Raw genomic sequence first — 13,223 nt, 5'->3', positions numbered from 1 at the left:
AATTCCTTATGCTCATTTATAATTTACACAACTCCAAACGACAAAAGCTACATAATAAAAGTAAAGTTAAAAATCTGAAGGTAAATTATTGTATCTTAAGAATAAAATTTTTTTTTTATTGATAAGCCCACAGTGCTAATTTTTAAGAATTTACACTCCCAAAATAGTTCAGTAAGTGGAAAAACGTTTTAAATCAAATTGACTCAAATTTCTCAAGCTTTTCTACAGTCCTTCCTTTTAAACAAAATCGTACATTGTTACTGTGGGATAAAAATGAAATCAGGAATGAGGGGTATTGTAATTCATCAGTCCTTGCCCCTCTACAAAGAAGGCTGACTTACCGACGGTTTATTAAGGGCCCGTTCTCAACTACCAGATATTTATTGATTTTAATTTGATCTATACAAGCAGTTAATTAAATTGCTAATCACTTTCAAAAGAGGGTTTCAGCATATTGCGTATAAGAAATACAAAATTATATATAAAAATATTTCTATACAGATTTTGCTAAATTAAAAATGCAGAATTTTTTCCGCAATTTAAATACTATAAGATTGGGCATTTTTAATTTTAAAGTAATCTATAAAACTTAGATTCTTAATTAGGAATATTAATAGAATAATGTTTCGAAATTCAAAAGATACTCGAATTTAATCTAAATACGTTTCATGGAGCTTACTAAGATCTGGCACTCGAAGACACTAATTACACCAAAAATAAATATCAATCCCCAAAGTTAAATAGGAGGGAGAAAGAGCGAGTCTAAAATAGACTGTGTAGTTGTTCACTTTCTGTTTAATTATCAGGCTTTGGATTATTAAAATTAGCTGGATTTAAATATTTTATGCAAAATAGTGGTTAGATTTATACACTTGCAAAAGAATATTAAATTACCTATACACGAAGCTCTTAATATCAGGTGAACAATCCATAAAGACATTAAAAGGAATGAACTAAACATTGTTCAGTGTATAATTATACAATATTCAAAACACAAGGCGGGATTTTTGCTAAATGTAACAATTCACAAAATTTCTGTTGTAATGAAAACAAAAATGTTACTCATTCGAAACCTTGCTTCCGATCCAAGATCGTGGTCGTTTTGCCAACATTTTATGTGTTGCTAGATTTTCGCCAACTTAGCAATGAGGCTGTACCCCGCTCCTAAATCTAACCAATGATCGTGGCTAATGAAAGTTTAAGAAACAAAATTTTCTGTAATCTTAAATTGAATAAATCGGCTGAGATAATGAAGCTTGCATATTCATAAAAGACTACAACATTAAGAAAGCAAAATACGATTTATTCATACATTAAGATACTAAAACATGGTTTACATGACTATTACAGCATTTAAATATACACAATCTATAATACTCCAGTGATGACATAAGATTCTTAAAATTATCTATCGCTGTTTTACTAAACATTAAGATTGTAATTGAAGTAAAACGTAACAAACAGTTGTAAGCATAAATGTAACATAAGCAGTAATTAAAGTAAAATAGAACATAAGCAGTAGGAAATTAACATTTACAATAATTTTTGCATATTTCAAAACGTTTCAATTTCGTTTCTTTTGAAAGGAAAATGAGAATTGTTAAAAATTTCAGTAACAGTATATGAAAATTTTTCCGCATATTATATACTTTTAAAAACGTCAATCATTTAGAATTCTAAATTTATATGTTGCATGTTGTTAATGCTACTAAATATTGCCTGTGCCAGTGCTATAACCTTGATTGCATCCACAACATTTTTCTGAAAATATACATTTTATTCTTAACGAATATTTTATAATAAATATAGCTTTGTTATTTGAGAGCGTAATATTTATTAATAAAATTTATTTGATCTCCATGATGATCAGACATGACGATCAAATATTTAAGATTTCGAGGACTTCCTTTTGGTTGGCCGGCACAACCAAAAGGAAGTATAAGGGGAAAGAGGGTCTTAATAAATTCTTTAATATAATATTTTAATAAACACATTTACAGAAGTTGGATTTAAAATGCTTAGCATTCAGAATTAATAACATTTAAAATTTAATAAAAGTTAAACTATATTAATTTATATTAATAGTATAAAATTTTGCTTAGCATGAGCAGCTTCTAATTGGATGCTGCATATAGCATTGTTTAGGCTATTTACACTGGCCACAGAACCACTTTCAGAAATAATTGAAGTTAGAATTTAAAAATACGATTAAGCTTTGCAATAGTTTTGTATAAATAATTCTTAAACCGAGATAGCTGGATGTCCTCCACAATTCACACTTCATATATAAATGAATTCATTTTTTTTTTCGCCATGGGTAGCCATATTTAAAATACGTAGTAAAATTAACTATTTTTGTAAAATTAAAAATTAAAATGTTAATGTAATATATTTAAATTTAACAATTACATTCGAAGAACCCTCTTGTGCAACAGACTGAAATTTGTTACATTTAATAGTAAAGTCGCATACATTTAGCTACAATCTGTAGTATAATCGATTATCTACTGCATATTAACATTCGGATAATAAAAATGGTATTTTAGAACATGCTGAAATTCAAAGTTTAAGAGAAGTTAAATACATGAAGGAATTTTTATCCCCAAATCAAAGTTACACTCGGAATATTACTAAACATGAAATTTAAATATAATACTTAAAATGAAAAAAAAATCGTTACTTTACAACACTTGGCATCTTTATAAGGATATCAACATGAGAATTTTCCAGGCTTATTATTTTCAACACAATCTTCAAATAAATAGCAAAAAGTTTAGTTGTAAATATTGCCGGTTGGTTTTATGTACAAGCCTGCGAATCGCCAACTACTTATGACAAGAACCTTTAAATTAAGGACAGAAAATCTCAAAAAGGTATCTTAAAACAAGGATTTCGACAACAAAATAGAAAAGAATTTCATACCTTTAAGATACGATAAATATCCTATCAGAAGATTCTTTTGTAAAAAAAATTGCGCCGAACCCTGAATACCTTTTCGTATCATTGGAAAATCTGTTTCCTCTCCATTGCCTTTCCTCGTTTAGCTACAAATCGAAGGATCACTCATGAAGGTAGTATATTAAGATAGAAAATATCGATAAACCAATAATTTTTCCAAAAATAAGCTACTTGGAAAAGGGTTATTAGCAGAGTCACACCACAACTGGTTAGAAGACGAAGAAAATCGTCAGTGCATCTGTGCAGTTCATAACCAAATTTTATTTATAATCATGCCAAAACATTTTTGGAATTTTAATGCTTTATCATTAAAAAAATCAATGGAAGCAAACAATTCTTTATAATGCCCGATTTTATGATATGAAATTTCATACCCTGCATATCAGGATCATGACTCTTATCCTTAAATGTTGAAATTAGAAATATTCAATAAAGTAAATGCACAAGAATTGTACATAAGAACTTCACATTATTAATAAAATCATGGAAATTTACACAATTGCAACACATTGCATATTATTTTACTACGATAGATGTTTGAAAATAAGATCTTCGGATAAATTCAAATATCCTCAAAAGTTTCGCACATAAAAGACGAATTTCCCTCAATATAAATTATGAATAGCTTGTATTCCACAAATTATTTCAAAATACAAAGAATATCGCATGGATAATGATGGTTGCCGCCATGTACACTATATTTCTATAGTTAATTCATTGTCTTATTTAGTCAGTGAGAATTGTGCTCAAGGCTTAAATTTAATCAACTTATGTTAACGGATTTTTTTTTTTTGATAATTTACTAAACTACAATAGCATAACGACTGTAGGAGATGCTTATCCTCGAAAAAGTATCTGGGCCGTTACAAAAAATTATGGCCACCTATTCAAAACTAATTTCGCCTTAGTATGTCATTTTAGTTTTTACAAATCTTAGTTTTGTTTGAACTCTGTTTTCATCTACCATAGGTAAATGAACCATTTGGAATTTTAACTGTATAAGCATATCTGATTTAAGCAGTATTTATTCTCTTTTTGCTCAAATTGTGCGTATGTGTCTTTTACTGAGCACCAGTATATAAACAAACTAAAATCGAGTTTTCAATTAATTAATCACTGCCAGACCATTGCATTTCATAATATGAAGTCAATAAGGAAAGAGGAGAGGAAGAAACAGATTATTACACATTTACAGGCTCCCATCTATGACTAAAAAAGTATTCAAGATTTCAATAGTGCTTATAAAATTGACCAGAAAGCAGAGATAAAAGGAACAAATTTCAATATGGTACATATTTATCAAGGCAATGTTTCAAACATGCTACTAAGTTTTCAGAACCAATATTTTGTTTGAGGACTTCGCGAGTTGGTAGTTTTCGACAAAAATTACAGACAATGTTGCCGAATTCCTAACCAGCAATTTAAAAAAATGAAATACCAATTAAAGGAAAAATTTACAATTTGAACGTCAGGCAAAATATACATTGGCATTCATAAATGAACTCCGAAGTTCATGTAATATCGAGCTTTCATCAAGATTTTCTAACGCGCAGAATTTTGAAAGAAATCCTGTCAGAATGTCAAAGAATATGGAAATATTTAAGATCTGTTTTTGAAATGGAATGAAAATTGTAATAATTTCGAAGATAATTCCATCAAAGGGTTACTGACGATATAGTATATATCGCATTTTCACTCGCAGATGGTTATACATTTTTGTTGATTTGTTTTCAACAAACTAATATGTTTTCGTTACATCAAAGATGATTAAGTCTCTCCGCCACTAATATGTATAGGTTATCCTCCGCAGGCAATATCCTTGAAAAGTCTTGGAATTCTAGGAGTTTTTAATGGCTCACGATAAAATCCTCCTGGCTATACTTAAAAAGATCCTTATCAATAAACATATGGTATCATCGTGATATATCTGAAAAAGAATTGAATAAAACAGTTTAAGAACAGTATATGCTGTACTAGATGGTATACATTTTTTAATTCTAATTAGTTTGATTTATAAGTTTTAAAATATGAATAATTTTCCCGGGAGTTTAGCATTAGATGATACCGTTCATATGGAAATCAAAATTTAAATTAACAGAAAATTAAGTTCGGTAAACATTAAAACATTGGGGATATACAAGTACATAAAACTACAATAAATCAGTAAGCGAATGAGCTGAAAATTTATCATAAAATTCTATTAGAAACACAGAACAAATTTAAAAAAAATAATTATTATTACAAGCCAAATATGAATTGATAACAAAATTGTAAATATTACAACGCTCAGAAATTCAAGAATTTAATTGAAATCGGAATTTTCGTGCAACTTCGACATCATCGATAGAATTTAGTACAACACAAGTTTCTTTATCTCGTTTTACCCAAGTGCCCGGAAAATAGAGTCAAGTACAACAAAACACTGCTTTAAAAATTAGGAAAACATTTTCGAGTCCATCAAAAATTAACTTCGATATTGAAATTGTTCCAATAAACTATTTTAACTGCGATTTTAAAAAGTGCAAGCATCAATATTTCTATTAAGCCGCCTTAGAATTTTTTTTTAACTATGTACTTTGAATCGTTCAATAAACTGGTGCATAGGATGAAAAATATTTTGTAATTAAACAGTCGTGCAATATTCGAAGATTCCTAAAGAAATCTTCGTTTTAGTATAATTATTTCAATAACTTACCAAGTCCTTGAGCTACCAGAACTTTGATCTCATCCCTTAGAAGATGTCTTCAGAGGATTTCGGATCATTGGTGTCAATCGAAGATGACCCAGGACAGAGAAGGCTGCTATTCCATAAGCATAGAATGATGTCATATTATTCAACATCTCTACTACTGAAAGAAAACTTGCCACTAGTTATAAAAGAGAAAGCTGTTAGTGACAAGTGAATTCTCATTCTTAAATTCATTGACGATTTTCAGCTGAAAATTTCATTCAGCTGAATACCACCGAGTGAGGAAAATAACAGTGTAGAAAATGTCTTGTATCAAGAAGTCTTAATTTGATGAATCTTCGTGATTGCAGATTAGAAACAAGAATCCAGCACCCATCTACAGAAATGGATTCTAAAGCTGTCCGAAATGTAGCTAGAAAAGCAGCTTTTTTGAAATTCTAGAAGACATTGCAAAAAGCGTAGAAATTGATAAATTCATCAAAGAACTAAAAAAGGATAAAAAATAAACTAAAAATTAGAAGAATGTCAGATTGCCAAATTGCAATAACAGTTGAAGAGCATCGCATCTCCAATTCGATCATAAATATCAAAATCAAGTTTCGAAAATGAATCCAACCTATTAAAAATAATCATGAAGTTTAATATTTGCATCAATTATTCGGACCGTGGTCTTAGTTCGAATTTGAATTTATCAAGAGTTTAAAGTCAGTTTTTTTTTATAATGACTTGAATAATTGTTATTCAGATTTTGCATTTGTAATTCTTACGATCCAAACAATTTTGTTTTTCATCGTTCATTTCAGCTTTAACTTCGCTGATTCTCATTTTATTTATTTTACGACTTCAGTGGAATAACAAATGCTTCAGTTTTTTTTTTAATGAAGAGTTGCTGTTGCGCTTCCTATTCTCTTGCATATCTAAGAGGCTTCCAATGTTACTATCGTATTCTTCCATTGAATTCTGCAAGAAATTTTGTTTAAACAAACTGAGGACAAGATTTGCTTGCAAATTTGTTTATGTACCCAGTTTATTGGAAACTAGGAAAAGTGAAGAAAGCATTCAAGCGCATTGTTATGCTTCCAAGTTTCCTGTCCAGAGTCCAAAAAATGAACTTATCGATAAACAAGATAAACATACAAAAGTTACCAATAATGTATGATCCAATGTACAGTAGAGAAAAAAAGTTATTTTTTTTAAATGTCCACGTTTATCCATTCATAGATACAAGACGGATGATTGTTTTTGCATCAACAGATACACATTTCAGTTTCTTTCCTTCAAGTTTGAGAAAAGACAACTTCATAGTCCACTGAGTTCTTAAAAGAAGCTGCAGGAGCTTTTCCTATAGCATTCCGTCGAGAAAATTTGATTATAAATTTCATCTTATGATTCCGCTTCTTTAGTCTGGATAAAGATAGCCACAAGTCTATTCGGATGAACATTAATTCTTTTAACTGAGATGGATGATATGAGAAAATTCAATGGGGGGGGGATCCCTCTTCAGTCACATTGAACTACATCAAGGGAAACCACATAATTTTGACCACGCCGCTCAAAGATATCCGTCTAGGAAACTTTCATACTTATTCAGATTTTCGTAGTATGGGATTTTAAAGTAATCTAAACCTTTCAAAGATTTTACGCAGCTGAAAGAAAAATGAATTAATGCTAGGAAAAAAAAAATTAAATTATAGAATCAAAGAACTTCCCAAGGGGAAAAAAGACTTCAAGAGACAGTTTAATATCTTTCAAACGATGCAACTAAAAACAGTTTCAGCGAATTCTCTATGATTAATTTTTTTTAAAACACATTTTAACTTAATTTCCAGTTTTTAATTACACCACTACTAATTTGAGTTTGAAAGCTAACTCGCGAGATGATCTCATGCATTCGAGAAGAAACCGAGTCGGGTTTTAACCGAAAGTTCTACCAGACCAATTAAACAAATTAAACGAACTTTTCCTAGTGCATTTCTGTCGAGTCACTTGATTCGATTTATTCAAATACAGCCTAAATTTGAATCTTTAGTGGACGGGAGTTATTGAAATATTTATGAAAGCTTTCATTAGATGTCCTAGGATTACTAATTCGGGAAATAAGAAATATTAATCGTATGAATACCTCACATTTTTGACAAATCATTTCTTAAAGCCCTGGTCTTCAACAGTTAGAAAATTTTTAGTCTTTAGTAATTAAATGACGAATTTTTCTCACAATAAACCCCTGTATTTCGTGCCATCTTAAAATTCATATGCAATTTTTTAACTTGCTTCAGATCCTCAACTTTGTTTTCTGGTGTAAACTCGAGATAATGTACCTAATTTCACTCAATATTTCATCCAGATACAATATTAAGCAATTCCGAGTTCCTTGTAATTAGGCAATATATCGTTTGAGATCGGTAGCCTATAGTAAAACAATTCCAAAAACTAATCTATTTTAAGTTGTAATGTGCAGATTAATCTGATAAATAGTTTGTCAGATGATCAGGCAATTAACTATTCCTTTAATATAGATAGAATTTCTTTTTGCGCTCTGGTATTTGCCATCTAAGAACTATATCCCACCGTTTCCAAATCTAATTTCTATAAATGCATATCTTAACCCATTTTCGAAAATTGCTAGATTCTGGTGAGCTCAGACGAATGGACTAAAGATATTCTCTCAAAGTATTAACAAAAACATCCAAAACTTATCGCCTTTTTCTGGGAATCTTCGGTTGCTAAATATTACTAAAACGAATGACAAGTTGACTAGGAAGAAAAAGTTATACAACGATTTTAAACCTAGTTAAAAAGCTTGGAATATGGTGCTAATTTAAGTAGTTGATGAACTTTAGAAGGTAATATTGATTAAAAATGTTTAAAAATTCAAATTGTTTCATATTAAACGTAAATCAATTTTCGTAAATTGCTTTCTATATTCATTATATACATAGAAACGCGTTCACCATTGACAAGGCCACTGATCACTCTGCAAGTACAAGCGAGACGAAAACGCCCAAAATGTTTTTCCCTCAATAAACCGGGATAGACCATAGCAGATGAAGTCTTCACAAATAATCGTAATTTTTTCCATTTAATTTTGACTTCCACTTTAAATATTTAGGGAAAGAGCACTTGTCAAGAATTGTTTACGTCCATGAAGCGATGACTATGTTAACCTTCAGCTGGAATCTTTATGATTACTGGTGTACATGTTAAGTAACCGAATAATCAAAGAAATTTCCAACCAGGGAGTTAATGCAGCCAGTCACAATAATCCCTGTTTATACGGCTTCATTCTGTGGTAACGGAGTGACTGGCTGCAATTTAAAAAATAAAAGGGAGTTAAGGAAATCACCATTTCTGCATAACTTTGATATGGAGATGTTCTAGCAAATTCGGATAAAAATTAAGTACACATGTTCATCTCTAAGGAGAGAAACTATACGAAGGTAAAAATATGTGAAGCTTTTGATACAAACTCAAAAGAGCATATAGCTTTTTTACGAGTTTATCGATTTTAACCGAGCTTTTAAATACACTTAGGAATATTTATGCAAACAGAACTTCCAATCTACTAATTTGAAGAATAAACGGTACTATTCTCACTAATATTCTAGAGTGCATTGATAATTTTGGAAACGTGCGCACGTGCGATTCGTTTTTCAGCTCATTTTCTTTGAGTTATCTCGTGTTGATGAATCAATAAAGTTTCGCTATAAATAATTGCAAGATAAATTCGTTGCTTGAAAAATCATTTTAGCTTCTTATGCCACTTTTATACGACACTGATAAATAAATGACAGTTAAGATGCTTGTCAGAATTGCTGTTAAGAGTAGACAAATCGTGGTTATGAAAACTATGTTCGATAAGCGCACTCGACTTATACAGTATATTTTGTAGAAGAGCTTACTATTTGGACAATTTTGATAGAAATTCAAGTTTGTTTATTTTCATATTCTTTGTTAGTCCGAATTTTCTTAATCTGGTTGCATGTGTGTGCACATTTGGTTTTGAAAAACCTGAAATGACTACTTAAGTATTTTTGTAAATATATCAATTTTATCGAGAACAAATTAATCCTTCAACCCGAATTGAACAATTTATCACGTATTTCACTTCTAACAATCCAAAAGAAAATTAAGAGGAAATCATTCTGTGAATGATGTCAATCATTTTACAGACTGGGACAGATTTCCTTGTATCTTCTGATCTAATAGGCAATAACCGAGAATCTCCATTATTGCTTAATTTATCTACAAAAGAGGGAGTACAGATAAATGAATTAGAATGATTCTGTAATAATTTATAAAAACTGACGAATATTTAGTTATTCTTTTATTAAATTTAGTGCGGTTTTTAGTGTGATCAAGCGTTGTAGGTCAAATTTCTCAGAAGGGAAAGCATAAAACGAAGTGAATACCAAAGGTTTTAAAAAAAAATCTATTGACTTGGATAATTAATCCTTTTGACTCGTTCATATTAGGAAATTTGGACTTTAAACTGCTACGCTGAAGAATAATTCACACCGACACAATATTTTCGAAAATTGATAACTTTAAAAAGAAATATTGCGAAGCGCAACGCTTTTTTTTTTTTGACAGATTTTCAAAAAGACATGAAAATGAGTTCAGAAACCAGTTGAAACAACCGTTTAAAAAAACTCGTAATTTTAGAATATTCCAAGATCTCTTCCGAAGAAACTAAAGCCAACTTTACCACAAGAGCAGACTGCATTTGAAATATACCAAAAACGCACAAGAAAAATAAATTTCATGAAAAAATGTTCTATTTGCTTATTTCAAATAAGTCAAGTAGATGCCACACAAACCTTTTAATCATCTAATATAGCCCAAAAAATTCTTTGCATACATTTCTTGAATTGGTATTGCCAAGATTCCACTCCACTCATCGCACATTGAAGACTCATAGTTCACTTAAAGAAATGAACTCATTCTTCACTTACTCATTGCCATGAATCACAGTCTCACACTCAACAAAATGATCACATTTTTCTTATTTGTGTTAAACACTACCACAACACTTTCTACACTTATTCATTACCAACTTCCTCCAAGCCAGAGTTCTCACAAAACACTTATTGCTAACATTACGCACATCCCTTTCCCACGACAAGCTCGCACACTCCACATCCCTTTCCCACGACAAGCTCGCACACTCCACATCCCTTTCCCACAAGCTCGCACACTCCACATCCCTTTCCCACAAGCTCGCACACTCCACATCCCTTTCCCACAAGCTCGCACACTCCACATCCCTTTCCCACAAGCTCGCACACTCCACATCCCTTTCCCACAAGCTCGCACACTCCACATCCCTTTCCCACAAGCTCGCACACTCCACATCCCTTTCCCACAAGCTCGCACACTCCACATCCCTTTCCCACAAGCTCGCACACTCCACATCCCTTTCCCACAAGCTCGCACACTCCACATCCCTTTCCCACAAGCTCGCACACTCCACATCCCTTTCCCACAAGCTCGCACACTCCACATCCCTTTCCCACAAGCTCGCACACTCCACATCCATTTCCCACAAGCTCGCACACTCCACATCCATTTCCCACAAGCTCGCACACTCCACATCCATTTCCCACAAGCTCGCACACTCCACATCCATTTCCCACAAGCTCGCACACTCCACATCCATTTCCCACAAGCTCGCACACTCCACATCCATTTCCCACAAGCTCGCACACTCCACATCCATTTCCCACAAGCTCGCACACTCCACATCCATTTCCCACAAGCTCGCACACTCCACATCCATTTCCCACAAGCTCGCACACTCCACATCCATTTCCCACAAGCTCGCACACTCCACATCCATTTCCCACAAGCTCGCACACTCCACATCCATTTCCCACAAGCTCGCACACTCCACATCCATTTCCCACAAGCTCGCACACTCCACATCCATTTCCCGCTCCCACGACACATCACTTCGCTCACCCTCCGACACTCCACATTCATTTCCCGCTCCCACGACACATCACTCCGCTCACCCTCCGACACTCCACATTCATTTCCCGCTCCCACGACACATCACTCCGCTCACCTTCCGACACTCCACATTCATTTCCCGCTCCCACGACACATCACTCCGCTCACCCTCCGACACTCCACATTCATTTCCCGCTCCCACGACACATCACTCCGCTCACCCTCCGACACTCCACATTCATTTCCCGCTCCCACGACACATCACTCCGCTCACCCTCCGACACCCCACATTCATTTCCCGCTCCCACGACACATCACTCCGCTCACCCTCCGACACCCCACATTCATTTCCCGCTCCCACGACACCTCACTCCGCTCACCCTCCGACACTCCACATTCATTATCCGCTCCCACGACACTCTCCGCTCACCTCCGACACTCCACATTCATTGCTCTCTCGCAAGACAAATCGCCCAGTTCACTTCTGAACTATTCCGCCATTCCGCATTCATTACTCAAATGACTCCCCCCTCCCCAAAAAAAAAATTTTTTTTTCCAACATTACTAGCATTCATTATTCATGATCTAAACGCCCAACTTCACCCATTAATTCCTTATGTCAAAGTTCTTCCTACATATACGTCTAATCCTCAGTACTTTAGCATTCACATCTGTTTTTAACATTATATTACACACTGACGAACCACAGCTCTTTACTCGCATATTACTCAACACTCGAAATGGTGCTCATTGTCCTTACCCAAGTTCCTAGGATCCCAAGAAAAGATTTCTATCTCTATAAAGCACGAAACACCCTCTTCATACAATAGTGACACTTTTTCGTCACGCAATCTGCTCATCACTCAGTGGGATAGGAAAAGTCCTAAGATACTCGAGTGCTGCTTTTGAATGACGCTACGTAAATTGCATCACTGAATTCAAATTTGAAGGGAAGTGCTAAAATCATGAAGTAGATAGGATAAATGATGTACCGGCTAATTATAATTACTTTAGTACAATGTGCGTGTTTCACTGTGCACATGTAATTCCTAGATGAATTCTGTGTGAATCATACTATCGTATCTATTTTCTACCATTTACTAGTCTAGATTTCAATAGGGCAACATATAGTATTTCTTGCTTCAAGCGTCTAACTCAAAACAGTGCCCTGTCAGTACATCTGACATATTACTATTTACTTGCTGTATCTCATCCATAACAGCTTTCACTTCAAACTGCCACAAGATTTTTTTTATTATTCTGATCTAACATGCATCCTTAAAAAATGTCGTTAAATTGAAGTGAAACGGTGTAAGAGCGACTTGTCTACAGACTAAATATTAGACTAATACGGTATTTTTAGAATACTAAATGTTGAAGGTAATAACTTGAGGAAATACGTATCTTGAAATGCTAATGTGTCAAAAATTATTCTAATTTATTATTTCGTTTAAAATGTTTTTCTCCATGTCAAGTTCGTTATAAAAATGCCAACAAATGCAACTAGTTCGATACGACTATACTATGATTTCTTAACAGAAAGATTCCATTTTATTCCTAAAAGATAACAACGAGCACTAATACTTCCATTTAGTTTTAAGTTTCCATCCGCTGTTGACTATTCGGA

The 13,223-nt window shown here is 33.2% G+C and overlaps 1 protein-coding gene across 1 annotated transcript; it reads left to right on the top strand.

The window, feature by feature from the left end:
- The first annotated feature begins 10,607 nt into the window (after positions 1-10,607).
- Positions 10,608-12,119, top strand: LOC129959302 (uncharacterized). The gene has a single exon (XM_056072120.1). The coding sequence runs from the start codon at positions 10,608-10,610 to the stop codon at positions 12,117-12,119; it is 1,512 nt and encodes a 503-aa protein (XP_055928095.1).
- The last annotated feature ends 1,104 nt before the right edge of the window (positions 12,120-13,223 follow it).

This window comes from Argiope bruennichi, chromosome X1 (genome assembly GCF_947563725.1).
Source record: "Argiope bruennichi chromosome X1, qqArgBrue1.1, whole genome shotgun sequence".
NCBI lineage: Eukaryota > Metazoa > Arthropoda > Arachnida > Araneae > Araneidae > Argiope > Argiope bruennichi.
Note: the sequence above shows the minus strand (reverse complement) of the source record. Positions and strands in the feature narration are given on the sequence as shown.